Source organism: Schistocerca piceifrons, chromosome 2 (assembly GCF_021461385.2).
Source record: "Schistocerca piceifrons isolate TAMUIC-IGC-003096 chromosome 2, iqSchPice1.1, whole genome shotgun sequence".
NCBI lineage: Eukaryota > Metazoa > Arthropoda > Insecta > Orthoptera > Acrididae > Schistocerca > Schistocerca piceifrons.
Window position 1 is genome coordinate 649,021,752 of NC_060139.1, and position 17,945 is coordinate 649,039,696.

General features: G+C 42.2%; 1 protein-coding gene across 1 annotated transcript in view; it reads right to left on the minus strand.

The window, feature by feature from the left end:
• LOC124776989 (putative inorganic phosphate cotransporter) overlaps positions 1 to 17,945 on the minus strand; it is a 182,755-nt gene that overhangs the window by 154,466 nt on the left and 10,344 nt on the right. Inside the window, exon 2 of the mRNA XM_047252234.1 lies at positions 2,097 to 2,386. Within this exon, the coding sequence (XP_047108190.1) occupies positions 2,097 to 2,386 (290 nt within the window). The remainder of the gene's footprint in view (positions 1 to 2,096; positions 2,387 to 17,945) is intronic.

The following is a 17,945-nucleotide window of genomic DNA, read 5'->3' on the forward strand; positions in this document are numbered from 1 at the left end:
TTACATACCACTTAATTTTTATGTAATTTACATAATTATAAAATACATTTTAATTACCGATCGTGGACGCTGAATAGAATACGAAAAGAACCAGAAGTCCAGAGTTCAAAAAAGGTTTGAAACAGATCTAGAATGGACGTGCGCAGCGAACGAAAAGAACAACTCGATACTGAAGTAATTAGGAGCAGGCGGCAAAGGAACCGCGACGAGTGGTCACGCGAAGAAGGACGAGTCCGGCCGAGACCGAGACAGACGGGAACGGGACCGAGGCTGGAACGAGACCGGCCGACGTGCCGTTGCGGGAACGAGCCCGCCATTTCCCGTTCCCAGGAACTACAAATAGAAAGGCGCGACCGAAGTGAACTACGAAAGACCGTTCCTTAGAATTAGTTCATCACTCTTCCGTTCATCTTTGTGCACAGTTCCTTTGGAACCATTAGTTCGCTTACAACCAATCTCTAATGGTCTCCTTCTCACATTCTCCAGTACACTGTCGACGCAGGTTTCGAAGTTTTTTCAGATATCCCAACTGTCCCTCCATCTCCGAGAGTTTACCTCCTTGTGCGAAAAATGACTTCCGAAGCCAATAATCATAGGACACATGAACGGAATGTATTTAAGGTACAACAAAATTAATCCAGCTCTAGTTTCCAAAATATGAAACAACAAGAAGAGCGTAGCGTTCCAAAGGATTGGAAAAGGGCACAGGTCATCCCCGTTTTCAAGAAGGGACGTCGAACAGATGTGCAGAACTATAGACCTATATCTCTAACGTCGATCAGTTGTAGAATTTTGGAACACGTATTATGTTCGAGTACAATGACTTTTCTAAAGACTAGAAATCTACTCTGTAGGAATCAGCATGGGTTTCGAAAAAGACGGTCGTGTGAAACCCAGCTCGCGCTATTCGTCCACGAGACTCAGAGGGCCATAGACACGGGTTCACAGGTACATGCCGTGTTTCTTGACTTCCGCAAGGCGTTCGATACAGTTCCCCACAGTCGTTTAATGAACAAAGTAAGAGCATAAGAACTATCAGACCAATTGTGTGATTGGATTGAAGAGTTCCTAGATAACAGAACTCAGCATGTCATTCTCAATGGAGAGAAGTCTTCCGAAGTAAGAGTGATTTCAGGTGTGCCGCAGGGGAGTGTCATAGGACCGTTGCTATTCACAATATACATAAATGACCTTGTGGATCACATCGGAAGTACACTGAGGCTTTTTGCAGATGATGCTGTGGTGTGTCGAGAGGTTGTAACAATGGAAAATTGTACTGAAATGCAGGAGGATCTGCAACAAATTGACGCATGGTGCAGGGAATGGCAATTGAATCTCAATGTAGACAAGTGTAATGTGCTGCGGATACATAGAAAGATAGATCCCTTATCATTTAGCTACAAAATAGCAGGTCAGCAACTGGAAGCAGTTAATTCCATAAATTATCTGTGAGTACGCATTAGGAGTGATTTAAAATGGAATGATTATATAACGTTGATCGTCGGTAAAGCAGATGCCAGACTGAGATTCATTGGAAGAATGCTAAGAAAATGCAACAAAGGAAGTGGGTTACAGTACGCTTGTTCGCCCACTGCTTGAATACTGCTCAGCAGTGTGGGATCCGTACCAGTTAGGGTTAATAGAAGAGATAGAGAAGATCCAACGGAGAGCAGCGCGCTTCGTTGCTGGATCATTTAGTAATCGCGAAAGCGTTACGGAGATGATAAACTCCAGTGGAAGACTCTGCAGGAGAGACGCTCAGTAGCTCGGTACGGGCTTTTGTTAAAGTTTCGAGAACATACCTTCACCGAAGAGTCAAGCAGTATATTGCTCCCTCCTACGTATATCTCGCGAAGAGACCATGAGGATAAAATCAGAGAGATTAGAGCTCACACTGAAGCATACCGACAATCCTACTTTCCACGAACAATACGAGACTGGAATAGAAGGGAGAACCGATAGAGATACTCAGGGTACCCTCCGCCAGACACTGTCAGGTGGCTTGCGGAGTATGGATGTAGATGTAGATGTACTGATAAAGAATTGTCACAATACTAGCAGTAAAGAATCTGTTTCACGTAAACGGATTTCACAACCTGCAGGTTGGTACTGCCAATCTCCAATGACGTGTTGAAGCTGGTACTGTTTGCGCCAGTGACGACGTTCCAGAGGCTGCCTTGATCGCTGGTGATGCTAACGTCGGAGGTATTTTGAAAAACAGCTCCGGACTGCGTGCAGTATCCGACGTCCTCGGCCTCTCTATCAAGCGGCGCGCTGCCCTTCACCATGGCCACGATGGCGATGTTGAGGTTGACTCGAACAGAATAATTGATAGCGAAGCCGCAGAACGCCAGTAGCCACAGCACATCGCGAGCTAGCAGCCAGCCTGAAATATTAAACTCTGAAGTACTCGTCTGAAAGTAAATCCCACTTAATCGTACGCGCAGTCAGTCCCCTTTACACTTGAGTGAATGACAGCGAAGTCAAGCGAATGTGCATTCTCAGACAGTTCACCAAGTTCACCACCATTCGCTTGTATCTGTGAACAAGCTTTCACACTACAGGAACAGAAGAAAACACGACATAACTAACACAGACTATGAATGCTGCGTTATTTTTTATGAAGAAGTTTAAAATATTTTTACACAATATTTTAATAGTCAGGATAGCAAATAAAAACATATTAGATGATGATTAGTTTCGGCTGTTCGTTGCAGAATCTTCAGATCTGGAACAATAAGCACAACAGAAAATTTCTTTAATGTAACAATCACTAAAAGAAATTGCGGGAAATATTTTAAGCAGAATTAGGCAATTAAATCACTGCCGCATCATTCATAAAACCAAGCGTAGTTTCAGCTGGTAAAATGAGGTTAGGACACGTCTGAACATCGCAATACATGCTCATATAAGAGTCTATCTCAATACAGTGTTGGCTATACCAATAAGGTAAACGTTCAAGACCGAAGAAAATGAATAACCGACCTATTAACAAATATAAACCAATATCACACTTCAATGTACAGAGTATTAGGGGCATTAGTACAAATATTTTTATTACCGGACTTCAGCCGCCTTACAGGCACTGAAATAAGTCAGTGGTGAATGTTGAAAATTTGTGTTAGACAAGGACTCGAAACCGGACGCCCCGTATCTATATATTGGTTGCTTACCTTGTCCGCCATCTGAACACGCTTCGCGACCGACACAAATTTTCAACACATCAAGCCCAAATAGCGGATTGATGTAGATGTTCGTTTTTGTCCGCATGCCCTTCGAGAGGTGGTTGGATGAACCCTCTGCCAGGCACGTAAGTTTGATTTGCAGATTAGCCATGTAGATGTAGAAAGAAGATAAAGTCAATAAAGTATGATTAATGAAACGTGAAATATACGTATAACTTGTACAAAGACTACTTGATAAAATCCGCAGTACAGTATGTTAGAGAGCAGACAGTGTGATTCCGAATACATTACAGTTACAGATATCATGAACGTAAGCAGCAAGAGTGATCACGTCTTTCGTACATCTTTAATATTAATCTGCTTAACAAGTATGCGCTTTCCCTTCTTAATAAAAAGAATTACAAACCTTGTGCTCATTCACTCAGCTCCTACCTGATGCAAGCGTCCAATGTATTTATCGTCTTTCTCATGCCCACAGCTGGATACTGGTCCTTTCAGTGCTTCGGAAGTTTTCCACCAGCCATATTTCTTTTCCTTCTGCATTTGTGCTGTGGATCTCTTGGACCGCAGAACCATATTTTATATCTACATTGTTCTGTCAACAACATTATATTCTCTTCGCACCACTCCATCGTTCAAGCAACTCCTGTCTACAATCAGAAATGTAGACAAGATTGCAGACGAAAGTTTCCTATAGTATTAGGGCCGAAGCAGAGAGGATACGAACATCCTCTGATGGTTCGCTAAGAGAATGATAACCAGTGGAACTCGAGCGAACACAAGCGAATGCGAACCGAACACGACCGAATGTAGTTTGCTCACGCGCTCCTAGCGTTTACGCCGTAGGGTGTTCTCATTCTCTCTAGGACGTTTGCTTGTGTTCGCTTCGGTGCAAAGGTAGCTTAAGATCACTTCTCCGTTGTGGATTCTTTTTACGTATACAGGATCATAGACTGACGTGCTAGAAGTCAGTTTACGTGCAATATTTGTCCGTCCCTTTCAAGACCACTGAATGCATCACATAATTTAAAAAATGTGAGGAGCCGATTTTAAAACATACGCCGACGTCCTCGTTCGTAGCACCTAAGAGCAAGGCTGAAAGGCAAGTATTGCATCAGTGCGTGTCTACACATACCGGGTACTCCAGGAAGTAACGACCTTTTAGCTTTCCTAAACTGACCATATATTTAATTCCATTCGTAAACATTTCATTTTACTTTCTCACATTTCTTTCGTTCGTTACTTTATCAATGTAGACTTCCTTTAGACCGAGCAAGATGGCGCAAGTGATTAGCACACTGGACTCGCATTCGGGAGGACGATGGTTCAATCCCGCGTCCTGTCATCCTGATTTACGTTTTCCGTATTTCCCTACATCGCTTCAGCCAAATGCCAGGATGGTCCTTTGAAACGGCACGGCCGACTTCCTTCCCCATCCTTCCCTAACCCGATGAGACCGATGACCTAGCTGTTTGATCTCTTCCACCAAATCAACCCAACCAACTTCCTTTAGTTGACGGTAAATATCTGCAAGTCTTAACTTCTGAGCATTCAAAAATCGAATACATGTCTAACCTAACATTCGGCGGGACTTTATATCACACAGCCATTTGTGTACATTGTGTGTGTGTGTGTGTGTGTGTGTGTGTGTGGTGTGTGTGTGCGCGCTCGCGCGCGCGCTGACACATAACCGTAACTCTGTAATGCTTGGACATATTTCAACAAAGCTGGCCATTAACTCATTAACATGACGTATTATCCGAAAATATGTAATGTTGGGGTATACAGCACTAGATCCTTTACGGACAGTCGGACGTATGACGTGATACCAAGAAACAGACTCATGGGTTCTCTGCCTCATGTCTTCAGTTTCAACACCAGATTCATCCGCTAGAGACTGAATGGAAGGTTTGGATTCGTTAACTGACTTTGAGCATAACGAGGATTTCCGCGGATTTTCTGATCGACCTTTCGCTAGGATCCAACTGTGGAAATTATAGTATGTTTCCGTAACGTCCTCCTTACAGATTCTCGAATTATCATTAAACCTTTCAGTTTCCAGACTCCCTCTTTTTTAGCGGCAGTGCAGCACTCTGTTTTCGTAACATTATCCAAATACTAACGTTTTTACAGACTGTCGTTAGTTTATTCGGTACGTATTTACCTAGATCGTAGTTTAAAAGTCTTTGATCTTTAACCACAGTTGTTCCGTGTTGGCCAGATTTCAACTGTTTTCAGTTCATCCTTTAGCATAATTAAAATGACTATATATTACTTCTGCCTATCACAAATCCTCTCCAAGCTCTTTTGATGATCACTTGGTTTTTGGTGACAATGTCCTTGCAGTAGCATAACGATCGCTAAAACATCTCGAAATGATTGGCTCTACCTTACGAGTAGTCATTATGTCAGTCGCACTTCTTGGCATGTGGGCTATAGGACTAGTTTTCTGTATTGCTTCGCGCGACGGTTTGTCCTTGTCGTAGTGTTTCACAGTCGATACTGCGCGAATCACAATCATCATCTACCCACAGAGTACGGTCAGGTTATTTCCATTTAATTGCATTTGGGTATTCTTTGTATCCCATTATTAATCTGTCTACCGACCCACACTATTCTTGTCGATAGGGGTTCACACATTTTCGACCTCGCCTAAGGTAGAGGTTATTACAACTCTCTATCCTTGCGAGTATAATCTTTCTTTCCTATATATTTAACATGTATAAAATTTCCCTACTTTCCGTTTCGGGTTTCAACCCACTCTCAGTTTGAAAAGTGGCAATTTGCTGTGCACGAATGACCACACTTCAGATAAGCAATAGTTTTAAGAACTTCATTCGATAGCTAAGAATATGAGGTGGCTTCAGAAAAAAATTCGTTTGTTGTACAGGCAATGAAACTATAGTTCTAGCCTTTTTAATTAAGCGAGCGCCAATTAGAATGCAGTGGGATGGCAGACAGACGGAGGGCCAGGGTGAAGGTAGCCTGCCCGAATGGTTACGGAAAGAGCCGAGGCGGGCGTGGTAGGCCAGCAGGGTGACTTGCAAGAATGTGAAGGCGGAAGGGCACAGAAAAGCCAGGGGTAGCTTAGAAACACGACGCAGCATCCACAGGCGGACACCCCTTGGAAATGGAGAAGGTGGACTGTTCCAATCAGAGGCTGCCAAAGCGTAAAAAAATAGTTCGTTTGAAAAAACTAAATTAGAGCAGAGGGCCAGAGTAAAATTTGCAGACGAGTGTAAATCAAAAGTGTATATGCGCAGAAAGCAACAGGGAAAGTATGAGGTAAAATGTGTCTGTTTTAAGGGAAAAGATGGTAGCTGATGTCACGAACGGTTTAGTGGGGGAGAAGGGCGCACAGCACGCCACTATTGAGGACTAGCGGTTCGACCGGGGAGCAGGCAGTTCCGCTCCCCCAAGATTCCAAACTAAGCTTTCCTTTTGGATAAATCTGAATAAGACCGTAACAAAATAACGTTCGCACGGGTGGTGAAGTCATTTTGATCGTGAATGAATGTTTACCTTAATATGTGACAACACCTGAGGCATAGACGCAAATAGCTAATTGAGCAAAACTTCGTTTGGTTTGGTTATGTCATGTTCCGTAGATCATTTCCACGATTATTTTATCGATATGATGTGGAAAAAGTCAGATTATAAGATATATATACATTTTTTTTGCCAGTTATGAAACAGGAACTCGTCCATGGAACAGAAGAGTTGTCCAAAAGAAATGATTTTAAGGTAGATTTAAAACTTGATCTGCTACCTGCCAGACACTTTATATTGGTGGGCAAACGATCAAAGATTTTTCTTGCTGAATAATGTACTCCTTTTTGAACAACTGACAGCTTCAATAACGGATAGGAAAGGTCATTTTTACCTCTAGTGTTGTACGTATGAACATCATTGTTCTTCGCGAATTGAGATGGATTATTTACAAAGAATTTCATTACCGAATACATGTACTCTGATAGTGCAGTTAAAATACCTAACTCCTTGAATAGGTGCCCACATGGTTCAAAAATGGTTCAAATGGCTCTGAGCACTATGGGACTTAACTGCTGTGGTCATCAGTCCCCTAGGACTTAGAACTACTTAAACCTAACTAACCTAAGGACATCACACACATCCATGCCCGAGGCAGGATTCGAACCTGCGACCGTAGCAGTGGCGCGGTTCCGGACTGAGCGCCTAGAACCGCGAGACCGCCGCGGCCGGCTGTGCCCACATGACGTCCTTGGGTGAACACCACTAATTATTCTCACTGCTCTCTTTTGTGCAATCAGTAGTTTATGTCCAAGTGGTGAGTTACCTCAGAAAACTATTCCATAAGACATTACTGAGTGGAAATATGCAAAGTACGTTAGGAGGCTGATCTGTTTATTACCCAGAATAGCGATTATATAAAGAGCGAAAGAAGCTGAACGTAATTGTTTGATAAGCTCAGTAATATGTTTCTTCCAGTTCAAGTTGTCATCAATGTGAACATCCAAAAATTTGGATAAATCTACCCTGTTAACTGGGCCCTGTTCATATGCTACAATAATTGTCTGTATGACTCTGTTCGGTGTACTGAATTGGATATAGTGAGTTTTTTCAAAATTAAGGGAGAGTCTATTTTCTGAGAACCACTTCATAATTCTTTGAAAGACATCCTTAACAATATCTTCAGCTGCTTTTTCTGGAATGAGATTTATTATACCACTCGTGTCATCTGCAAAAAGTACTAGTTCTGCTTGCTGAACGTTAAGTGAGAGGTCATTCACATGGATAATGAACAGCAGAGTACCCAAAATTGAACCCTGTGGGACTCCCTTTGTGATAACTCCCCATTCGCTAGAATTTACCACCCTCCTAACGTTATTTGTGTTTTTCAGCACAACTTTTTGCTTTCTGTTCGTTAAGTATGATTCAAACCAGCTGTGTGTATAGCCTTCAGTTCCATAAAACCTGAGTTTTTCTAAGAGTGTGACATGATTCATGCAGTCAAATGCCTTAGAAAGATCACAAAAAATACCAACTGGCGATAATTTGTTATTTAAGACTTGTACTATTTGATGAGTAAATGTGTAGATAGCATTCTCAGTCGAATAATCCATCTGGAATCTGAACGGTGACATGCTGAGTGAATTATTTTCACTTAAATGTGAGACTAATCTTGAATACATAATTTTTTCGAATATTTTAGAAAATGAAGTCAGCAATGAGATTGGTCTATAATTATTTAAGTCACTCTTGTCCCCTTTCTTATGAAGAGGTTTGGCAATCGCGTATTTCAATCTGTCTGGAAAAATTCCCTGTGTCAGCGAAGCATTACATATATCACTAAGGACTCCACTTATTAAATTAGCACAACACTTCAAAATTCTGTTAGAGACTCCATCAATACCACATGAGCTATTGTTTTTCAGTATATGTATAATTCCCTCAATTTCAGTGGGAGATGTTGGTGCTATTTCTAAAGGCCTAAAGTCCTGGGGAATTACATTTTTAACTTTTTTTTTTGCTTCTTCAACTGAACCCTTTAACCCTTTTTTTGCTGCTACATTCAGAAACTGATTGTTAAAAATACAAGCAACATGTGAATTATCAGTCACATCATCATCATTTAGCTTTATTGTCAGGGTATGCTGTGCACTGTTAGGCTGTCCCATCTCCTGTTTGACAATATTCCATATAGTTTTAATCTTATTATGTGCAGTACAATTTCTGTCAGAACACATAAGTTTCTCGACTTCATAATGACTTTCCTTAAAATATTACAGAATCTTCTGTAGTAAGCAACTAACGTCGGATCCTTACTTATTCTGGCCTGTCCATATATTTCCCTCTTCCTCTTACACGATATCTTAATTTCCTTAGTAATCCATGGCTTACTTGATTTTGCAAAGGCTTTTTTGAATAACGTTTCAGGAAAGCAACTCTCAAATATTGAGACAAATTTACAGTGGAATAAATTGAATTTGGCATCATCATAATTCTCTGTGTATGCTTCATCACATTCTACCTCTTCTAGGCTACTCCTAAGACTCTGTACCCTGTTCACATCAATAAGCCTCCCTACCTTGTATGAACCTGCCTGAAGCCTGTAAGGTGCTATATGTGTTATTTCCATTAACACATGATCAGATAGCCCATTATCAACTGGGTGCACATTAACTGTTTCTGCCTGAGCACTGTCTACGAAAATGTTATCGATAAGTGACCTACTATCCTGCTGCACACGAGTTGGAAAATTTACAACAAATACTAGATTGAAACAACCAAACAAAGATTCTAGCTCATTTTTCCTATCCATATCTTTTAAGAAATCTACATTAAAATCAGCACAAACCGCTAACTGCTTGTTTTTGTCCCACAGGTAGCTCAATAATGCCTCCAGATTTTTCATGAACAGCTGAAAGTTACCTTGAGGGGGTCTGTAGATTGTTACAGTTACTATAGAACAGGGCTTCCCAACCTTTTCAGCTGGCGGACCCCTTCTACAGTCGAAAATCCAGGGCGGACCCCTAGTCAGTCAAGAGCACAGTAACTTTAAATTTCAGAGCGAAACCCATGGGAACTGAAAGCTTCTTAATGCAAGTGCCATGTTTCCAATGACCACCCCCCTTCTCCCCCCCCCCTCCTCACCGAAGTATCAATAGTCTTTGGAGCTTCTTGTGATTGTTCTTCCTTTGGTCGTCCTCCCTCCTCATTCATTTCAACTGGAAACTTCCCCTGTTGTGAAGGCGATGGAGAAACCGCACCCTTCTTCAATGATCCTAACTTCAGCCAAACCGAGCGAGGTGGCGCAGTGGTTAGACACTGGACTCGCATTCGGGAGGACGACGGTTCAATCCCGTGTCCAGCCATCCTGATTTAGGTTTATCGTGATTTCCCCCAATCGCTACAGGCAAATGCCGGGATGGTTCCTTTCAAATGTCACGCCGACTTCCTTCCCCGTCCTTCCCTAATCCGATGAGATCGATGACCCCGCTGTCTGGTCTCCTTCCCAAAAGAACCCAACCCCAACTTCAGCCAACGATCCACGTTAGATGTAATAAAGAATATGATGAATTTGATATTCACATTTTTATTCAATAACTTTACTCATTACTTTACACGATGTGGTGAAATGTGGCCGCGGACCCCCTAGAAAGAGCCGGCGGACCTCCACACATTGGGAAGCCCTGCTATAGAAGTATATTGCAGTAGCAACTCACAAGCACATGCTTCACGGATCTGATTTACACAAAAACTATTTGTTTCAATTATATTTGTTTTATTGCGTGCAACAACATGACAGTCATTAAACATGGTAAGTCAACTGCTGTGCTCGCTCCTGCTGTTGCAGTTCTGCTTTTATTTTCTACCAATGATCATTATGACCAATTGGATGTGATCATGCTGATTTTTATGTGGGGTATCAAATGTAAGTATAGACTGAGTTCCGTGGCATCCAGTAATACAACATCTTAAAAGGCCCGTGTGGCTGCTGAGTGAATTATATTACTACGATCACAACTGGGATTACCCTGATTGTGAAAACAACCAAATGCAATCGGTATCCGACAGCGGTCTTAAACCCACTTAGAGGGGTATATCCGTCTGACAGCTATCTGGCTGGATTCGGCCGTGCGAAGTAAGATTTTGCAATTTGTTTGTAATAAATTGTATCACAGGTTTTTGAGGCCAACCTATCTCTAGAAAAATAATTGCTTTTATCAGAGCTGCGTTGCATTATTTAGTAACATCGGAATTCCTCTCCAAAACCTTAGTTCTAAGTATTTACTATGTCCAAAATCCACAGAGTAGGGAATAACGTATGAGCGGCTGACCTGCAAGTAAGATTACAGGTCGAGAAAGGGCGGAGGCTGACTACGCTGCCACCGCGCAGGTAAGTCACAAAGAGGACCTGCCACGCACCCCTGTAAATCTACCACTTACTATATCAGGCAGTTATAAGTTAAGGTTTGTTATTCCGCAGAGGGGATGTTACAAGGTGGTACATCGGCCTAGGGAATGATACAAGTTTACTATATGATGTGGGGACCACTGCTTTCTAGGAAAGACATGGGTGCCAGGACTTCGTTACGATTCTCTGTCTTCACTTTAGTTTGGTAGAATGTTATCTTCTTTCATAAATTATTAGCCATCTGCCTGTTACGTCCACTGATCGGTGTCTCCCTTGTCTTTACCTGGTTGCTATTTGATAACCCCACGTCTTTCTTGGTCAGTCTCTTGATATCTTCCCTGATGGTTGGTAATTCATCATTATTTTAGGAACTGTATTTTCATTCATTCTTACTGCATGATCTCCCTATTTCTTTCTGTATTCCGTGTTCTGTTCGTTTAAGGTTTTAACTCCCAGTTCTTGTCCGATTGTTGTACTCCTTATCACATCAACAGTCTACAGCCAGCTGCTCTTCTTAAAAACCAAACCTCATTTCCGGAGCTTCTATTCTTCCATCGTTTCTAGCTATTAGTGTACAAGTCTCACTGTCATAGAGTATTAACGGTACTACTGTTGTTTTGGAGCACTGTAGTAAGTTGTCTTGCCTCATTTTTTTGGTGTGTCTTTTTCGCTTGTGAAGGAGAGGTTCTCCCCAAGAAGTTTAATTACTCACTCTCACTATTTTCCGGTCGTTTATTAAATATTTGCTTGAGATCGTGTCTGAAACATTAAAATCAATGACTTTTGATTTTTTGTGTCGACATTGTTACGTTTTAGCTCTTGGCAGTAGTGTTAAATTTATAATTGAATTTTCGAAGGGTGTTCTCGATGTTAGCTATAAGAAGCAAATAGTATCATTAAATAATTCCATTGGTTAATATTATTGGTACAAAAGTCATTTGTTTTAGCCATTATCTCAACATATCATCAACATACACAATTAAAATGTATTCGACAAGCAGCATCCTTGTCGTAAGCCTAAATTTGTTGTTACGTTAATGTTATCTCTTCTGGCAATGGCCATTTTCGAGTCTTGGTGCATATGTTTGATTACTCATAGTAAGAGGTGTGGTATGCCTCCCCTGTGTAGTGCTTCCCACAACGTTCTCCTGCTTAGGTTACCAATGACCTTTCGCGTAGTCAAGAAATAGTAGATTTGTCTCTCTGCTAAATTCTATAAGCTTGTGTTATTTGAACATGACCTACACTCTTTCTATAATAGGAACCTGGGTCCAGAAAGAGTGTAGGTCATGTTCAAATAACACAAGCTTATAGAATATATATATATTGGGTGTGTGTTCCAGCTCTTCGGAATTTCCTTCATTGTCCAGCACTTTTTATGAAGATTTCATAGTTGACCAATTCGGTGGTTACGTTGTCACTTCCTTGTCTTCTTGGTTTTCATTTTTCTTACTACATCCTCTAATTCTGTTATTTCTGTTTTGTCTACACCTAAGTGCTCCTTCTCTCTCTTCTCTTTAACTATTACAACTTGCACCTCTAATTTCCCAATGGCTTCATACTCTTTTCCTAAAATTTCTTCCTTTGTTGTAGTAATTGGTTTATCTGATGTTGGGTTTGTACTGTGGATATTGGATTTTCACTTAACATAAAATCCACGACGCACATTCCATACATACTCTACCACCCGAGCGTAACGTTTCCGGTGTGAAATGCAGCGTTGACCTATTCAGGGTGGCTTTCCAAGTGATTTCTGTTAGCGAAGGTCAAGAGAGAGGAAATGAGTTCGTCACAAAACCGACGAAGTCCAAACGAAAGACACTACAATCGTCTGCAGACCAGAGGACCCGGACTATGCCTTGTGTAATGGGCAGTGTGACAAATTGCGGAAACTTCCTGGAGGTTGGTCAGCGTCCCAGGTCACTGGAAATCGTAAGAGATGATGCGGAAGTGGAGGGTTTTTGCTTAGCTGCTGTGTCGGCATGGGCGTTGTCCGTCAGCAACCAATGCCCGAGTCCCAGCATTCTGTCCATAGCTCTGGCAATATCTATCTCGTTACACTGGGAACAACGCTGCAAATCGAAAATTGATAGGTGCGCTGGGCCTACACGAGGGAGGCTGGTTATCTTTACCACATCCACCAGCCTTTGGAGAGAAGCGATACTGGTTCTGGTTCAGGCAACAGACATATTTGGTGTCGACGTGAGTGACGATCTGCAGCTGACTGCAATGTCTTCTCAATTGAGCTCAACTCAAAAGACCGATACCAATATGGAAAGCTAAACATGGATGCCAATAGAGAAAACGAAAATATATGTAACAAAAAAGTCTCGAATACTATCGAAACACGGTATGAAAAACATAACTTGAGCCATACAGCTCAACTGAAATGACCGGTACCATTCCAGAGAACCAACATCTCCGAAATTAATTATAGTTGATATTACTTTGGTACAACTTTAACACACTTCATAAACAGCATGGAAGAAAAATCACGGTTTCATTAATTGACTGTTAAGTTGGTTCTTCGTAGAATATTTTATACAACAAACACTGACACTTCCAATTACCATATTAAAAAATCATAACTTATAAAACAAAGAGACTTAAAAAAACACTAACTTAGGAACGAAACGATAAAAAAACTGTGAAACGTAACGAACAAGACAATTTAACAATCAATTTTAAAAACCAAAAGAATGAAAAAACTAAGTAAAAGAAACCAATGCCATATATGAAACAAACCCTTCCTGCCCAACCTCTTATCGAAACTAACCCAATGTGATAATGTACATTTATATCTACACCCATGCTCATAAATTAAGGACAATGGTGATACATGGTGAAACAACGCTCTGGCTGGCGGTTTGCGGGTTTAAATCACCTCGGGGTATGACCATGCGGTGTATTTGACCTGCGGTCGTCGCACGGTGGCGCTGGCAGCAGTCCACATGCGCAGAGGTGTGTCGGTGCACGTCAGAGTATGGTGCAGCGGGTAAGTGTGCAGACGTTTTCAGGCAAGCTAATGGTGACTGTGTGTTGAAAGTGGCTGAAAAAACACATATTGATGACATTATGAGGGGTAGAATACTAGGGTGACTGGAGGATGGTAAGACCGATATCTCACCATCAGTGCCCGCAGTCGGCCAAGAAGTACTGCAGGTAGCCTTGCTCGGAAACTTACCGCAGCTGCTGGAACAGTTATCTCCAGACACACAGTCTACAGACGACTGAACATATATGGCGTATTCGCCTGGAGACCTGCAAGGTGCATTCCACTGACCCTTGGTCACAGGAGAACCCGTAAACTCTCGTGTCAAGAACACAGTACATGGTCACTGGAACAGTGGTCCCAGGTTATGTTCACGGACGAGTCCAGGTGTAGTCTAAACAGTGATTCTCGCCGGATTTTCATCTGGCGTGAACCAGGAACCAGATACCAACCCCTTAAAATCCTTAAAAGGGACCTGTATGGAGGTCGTGGTTTGATGGTGCGGGGAGGGATTATGATTGGTGCACGTACACCCCTGCATGTCTTTGACAGGGGTACTGTAACAGGTCAGGTGCAACGTGACGTCATTTTGCAACAGTATGTCCGCCTTTTCAGGGGTGCAGTGGGTCCCACCTTCCTCCTGATGGATGACAACGCACGGACCCACCGAGCTGCCATCGTGGAGGAGTACCGTACAAGATATCATGTGAATGGAGTGGTCTGCCTGTTCTCCAGACCTAAACCCCATCGATCGCTGCACGTCGTCAAGTCCCTACGACACTTCAGGAGCTCCGACAAGCACTGGTGCAAGAATGGGAGGCTATTCCCAGCAGCTGCTTGACCATCTGATCCAGTGTATGCCAATCCGTTGTGCGGCCTGTGTATGTGCGCATGCTGATCATATCCAATATTGATGTCGGTGTACATGCGCAGGAAACAGTGGCGTTTTGTAGCACATGTGTTTAGAGACGGTTTTCTCAACTTATCACCAATACCGTGGACTTACAGATCTGCGTAGTGTGTGTTCCCTATGTGCCTATGCTATTAGCGCCAGTTTTGTGTAGTGCCACGTTGTGTGGCACCACATTCTGCAATTATCCTTAATTTATGAGCATGAGTGTACATCAATAGTCCGCAATACAACGTACGGCGCGTAGCGGAGCGTACCCCATACCATTTATAGCTAGCTGCCATTCGTCACACAAACTAGAAATTTTGTCTAAAGTCATCTTCTATCCTCCTACAGTCACTCAACTTCGACGCCTCACCGTACATCAAATCATCAGCAAACGACCGTAGATTGCTTCCCAACCTATCCGCCGAATCATTTAGGTATATCGAAAATAATAGCGGTTCTATCTCAGTTCCCTGTGCCACTCCAGGCGATTCTTTTGTCTCTGATGAACACTCGGCGTCGAGGACAATATACTGGCTTTTACAACTTAAGAAGTCTTCAAACCACTCATATGTCTCTGAACTTATTCCATATGCTCGTACATTCGTTTACAGCCTGCAGTGAGGCTCCGTCTTAAATGCTTTCCGGAAGTCTAGAAATACGGAATCTGCCCGTTGCTCTTCATGAAGAGTTCGCAGTATATCGTGTGAGAAAAGGGCAAGCTGAGTTTCGCACGAGCGACGCTTACTAAAACCCTGGTGATTCGTGCTCATAAACTTCTCTCTCTCTCTGAAAAATTAAATATATTTGAACTGGGAATATGCTCATGGATTCTGCAGCAGACCGATGTTAGGGATGTTGATCTGAAATTTGTGGTTCCGTTCTTTTGCCCTTCTTATATACAGGAATCATCTTCGCTTTTTAACAGCAGCTTGAGCCATCGTGTTGGGCGAGAGTTGCGATAAATGCAAGCTAGGTAAGGGGCCAAGGCAGTAGAGGACTCTTTGAAAAACCGAAAGGGGATACCATACAGATATTGTTACTTATTTGTTATCAGCTGTTTCAGTTGTTTCCCTGCGCCAGGGATCCTTAATACTACGTGGTCCATACTGGAGTCTGTTCCATGGTCTAACGACGGTATGTTTGTACGATTCTCCTGCGCAAACGATTTCTTGAAACTGAAATTTAAAACTTCGGCTTTCGTTTTGCTGTCTTCTACTGCCACACCGGACTGGTAAACTAGTCAGTGGATGGAAGCTTTAGACCCATGTAGCGATTTAACATAGGACCCGAATTTCCTCGGTTTCTCTGCCAGGACTTTTGCAAAGTTATCACTGTGGGAGTAGTTGTATGCTTCGCGTATAGATCTTTTCACATACGCACGAATCTCTACTAACCTTTGCTTGTTGTCGTTTGCACGTTCTCTTTTGAATCGAGAGTGCAACAGCTCTGGCTTCCTCAGCATTTTCCGAATCTCGTTATCAAATATGGTGGGTCTATTACATCCTTAGTCCACTTACTAGGCACGTAATTCTCCTCTACGTCCACCTTACTGGAGCTCATGCCTTCCCCGTCCCTTATTCTCACCAAAACGTGATCCATCAGTTTCCACTATCACACGACCCCTCCACTGTCACCAGCCCCCAACCTCCATATATTTAATAAATTCACCGCACACATCCCCACATAAAGAAAATAAACCTATTACCGTTCGTTCATAAGCACCGGTTTAGTGCATGGTGTATCTTACAGTGGACACGTAAGAAAACTAGCAAGTTAACTCCACTTTAAGAGAGAGAGACTGAGTTTTTATCCCTCAACCGTGCCTGACTGACTGCCAGAAATTATCACGACGACACCTCCACATGTAACTGTCGGATGGCTGTTCAGACAAAATCTTCGTCAAACGAATGTGAACACGACGTACATGACATCTACAATATTCTCCGATTACACTTACACTTTTACTAAAATTTAATAGTCTACTCCTAACTTTTCATATCCCGCCACAACGTTAGACTATTAAATATTACGGACGGATACATTTTGCAAAAATACTGCTCGAGGTCAAGGATCAGTGAAACAAAATACTGAAACAAAGGAGTAAAACAAACAAATAAAACAAAACATTAATATGTTACATCACTATAACACACAAATTCAGACTAGATCTCTCATAGGATAAGTACTTTGTATTCGAAAGGAAAATTTGTTCATAAATAATTCAAAGTTCACGAAAATTGTAATCATTCGTCAGTAGGAAAACCAAAGATAATGTTTTATCTGTGAGCAATTAAGAGTGTAAGTTCCATGGTCAGATCCCATGGTTAGTTCCTTATCACATACCCACCGTCAGTTCAAAAAAAAAAAAAATGGTTCAAATGGCTCTGAGCACTATGGGACTTAACAGCTGTGGTCATCAGTCCCCTAGAACTTAGAACTACTTAAACCTAACCAACCTAAGGACATCACACACATCCATGCCCGAAGCAGGATTCCAACCTGCGACCGTAGCAGTCGCGCGGTTCCGGACTGCGCGCCTAGAACCGCGAGACCACCGCGGCCGGCCACCGTCAGTTCGTTAACGAATGATGTCACCTCGTAAAAGTGTCGATGGCCTGTATCGAGAGCTCAAGTTGACCCATTTCTACAGTCAATTTAGCTCTTATAAATACTAAAATAAGTTAAGAGTTTGAGTTAAATACTAATTGTTGCCTACTTCGAACAGAATAATTAAAAACATTGAACCCAACACACTGAAACGAACTTTAAATTGTGATTATTCCAGTTGTCGCTCCTAATTAGTGCTCACGCCTCAAGAACCTTGGCCAATACAGCTTGGAATTCAACACCACCAACAGATTACTATTTACCACAAATTCTACAGTGCCATGCATTTTGCCTAATCTCTGTACCCATCTTCCCTGTCCCACACTTATCCTCCACCAGCTCCTCAGTTCTTCGAACATTTTCACG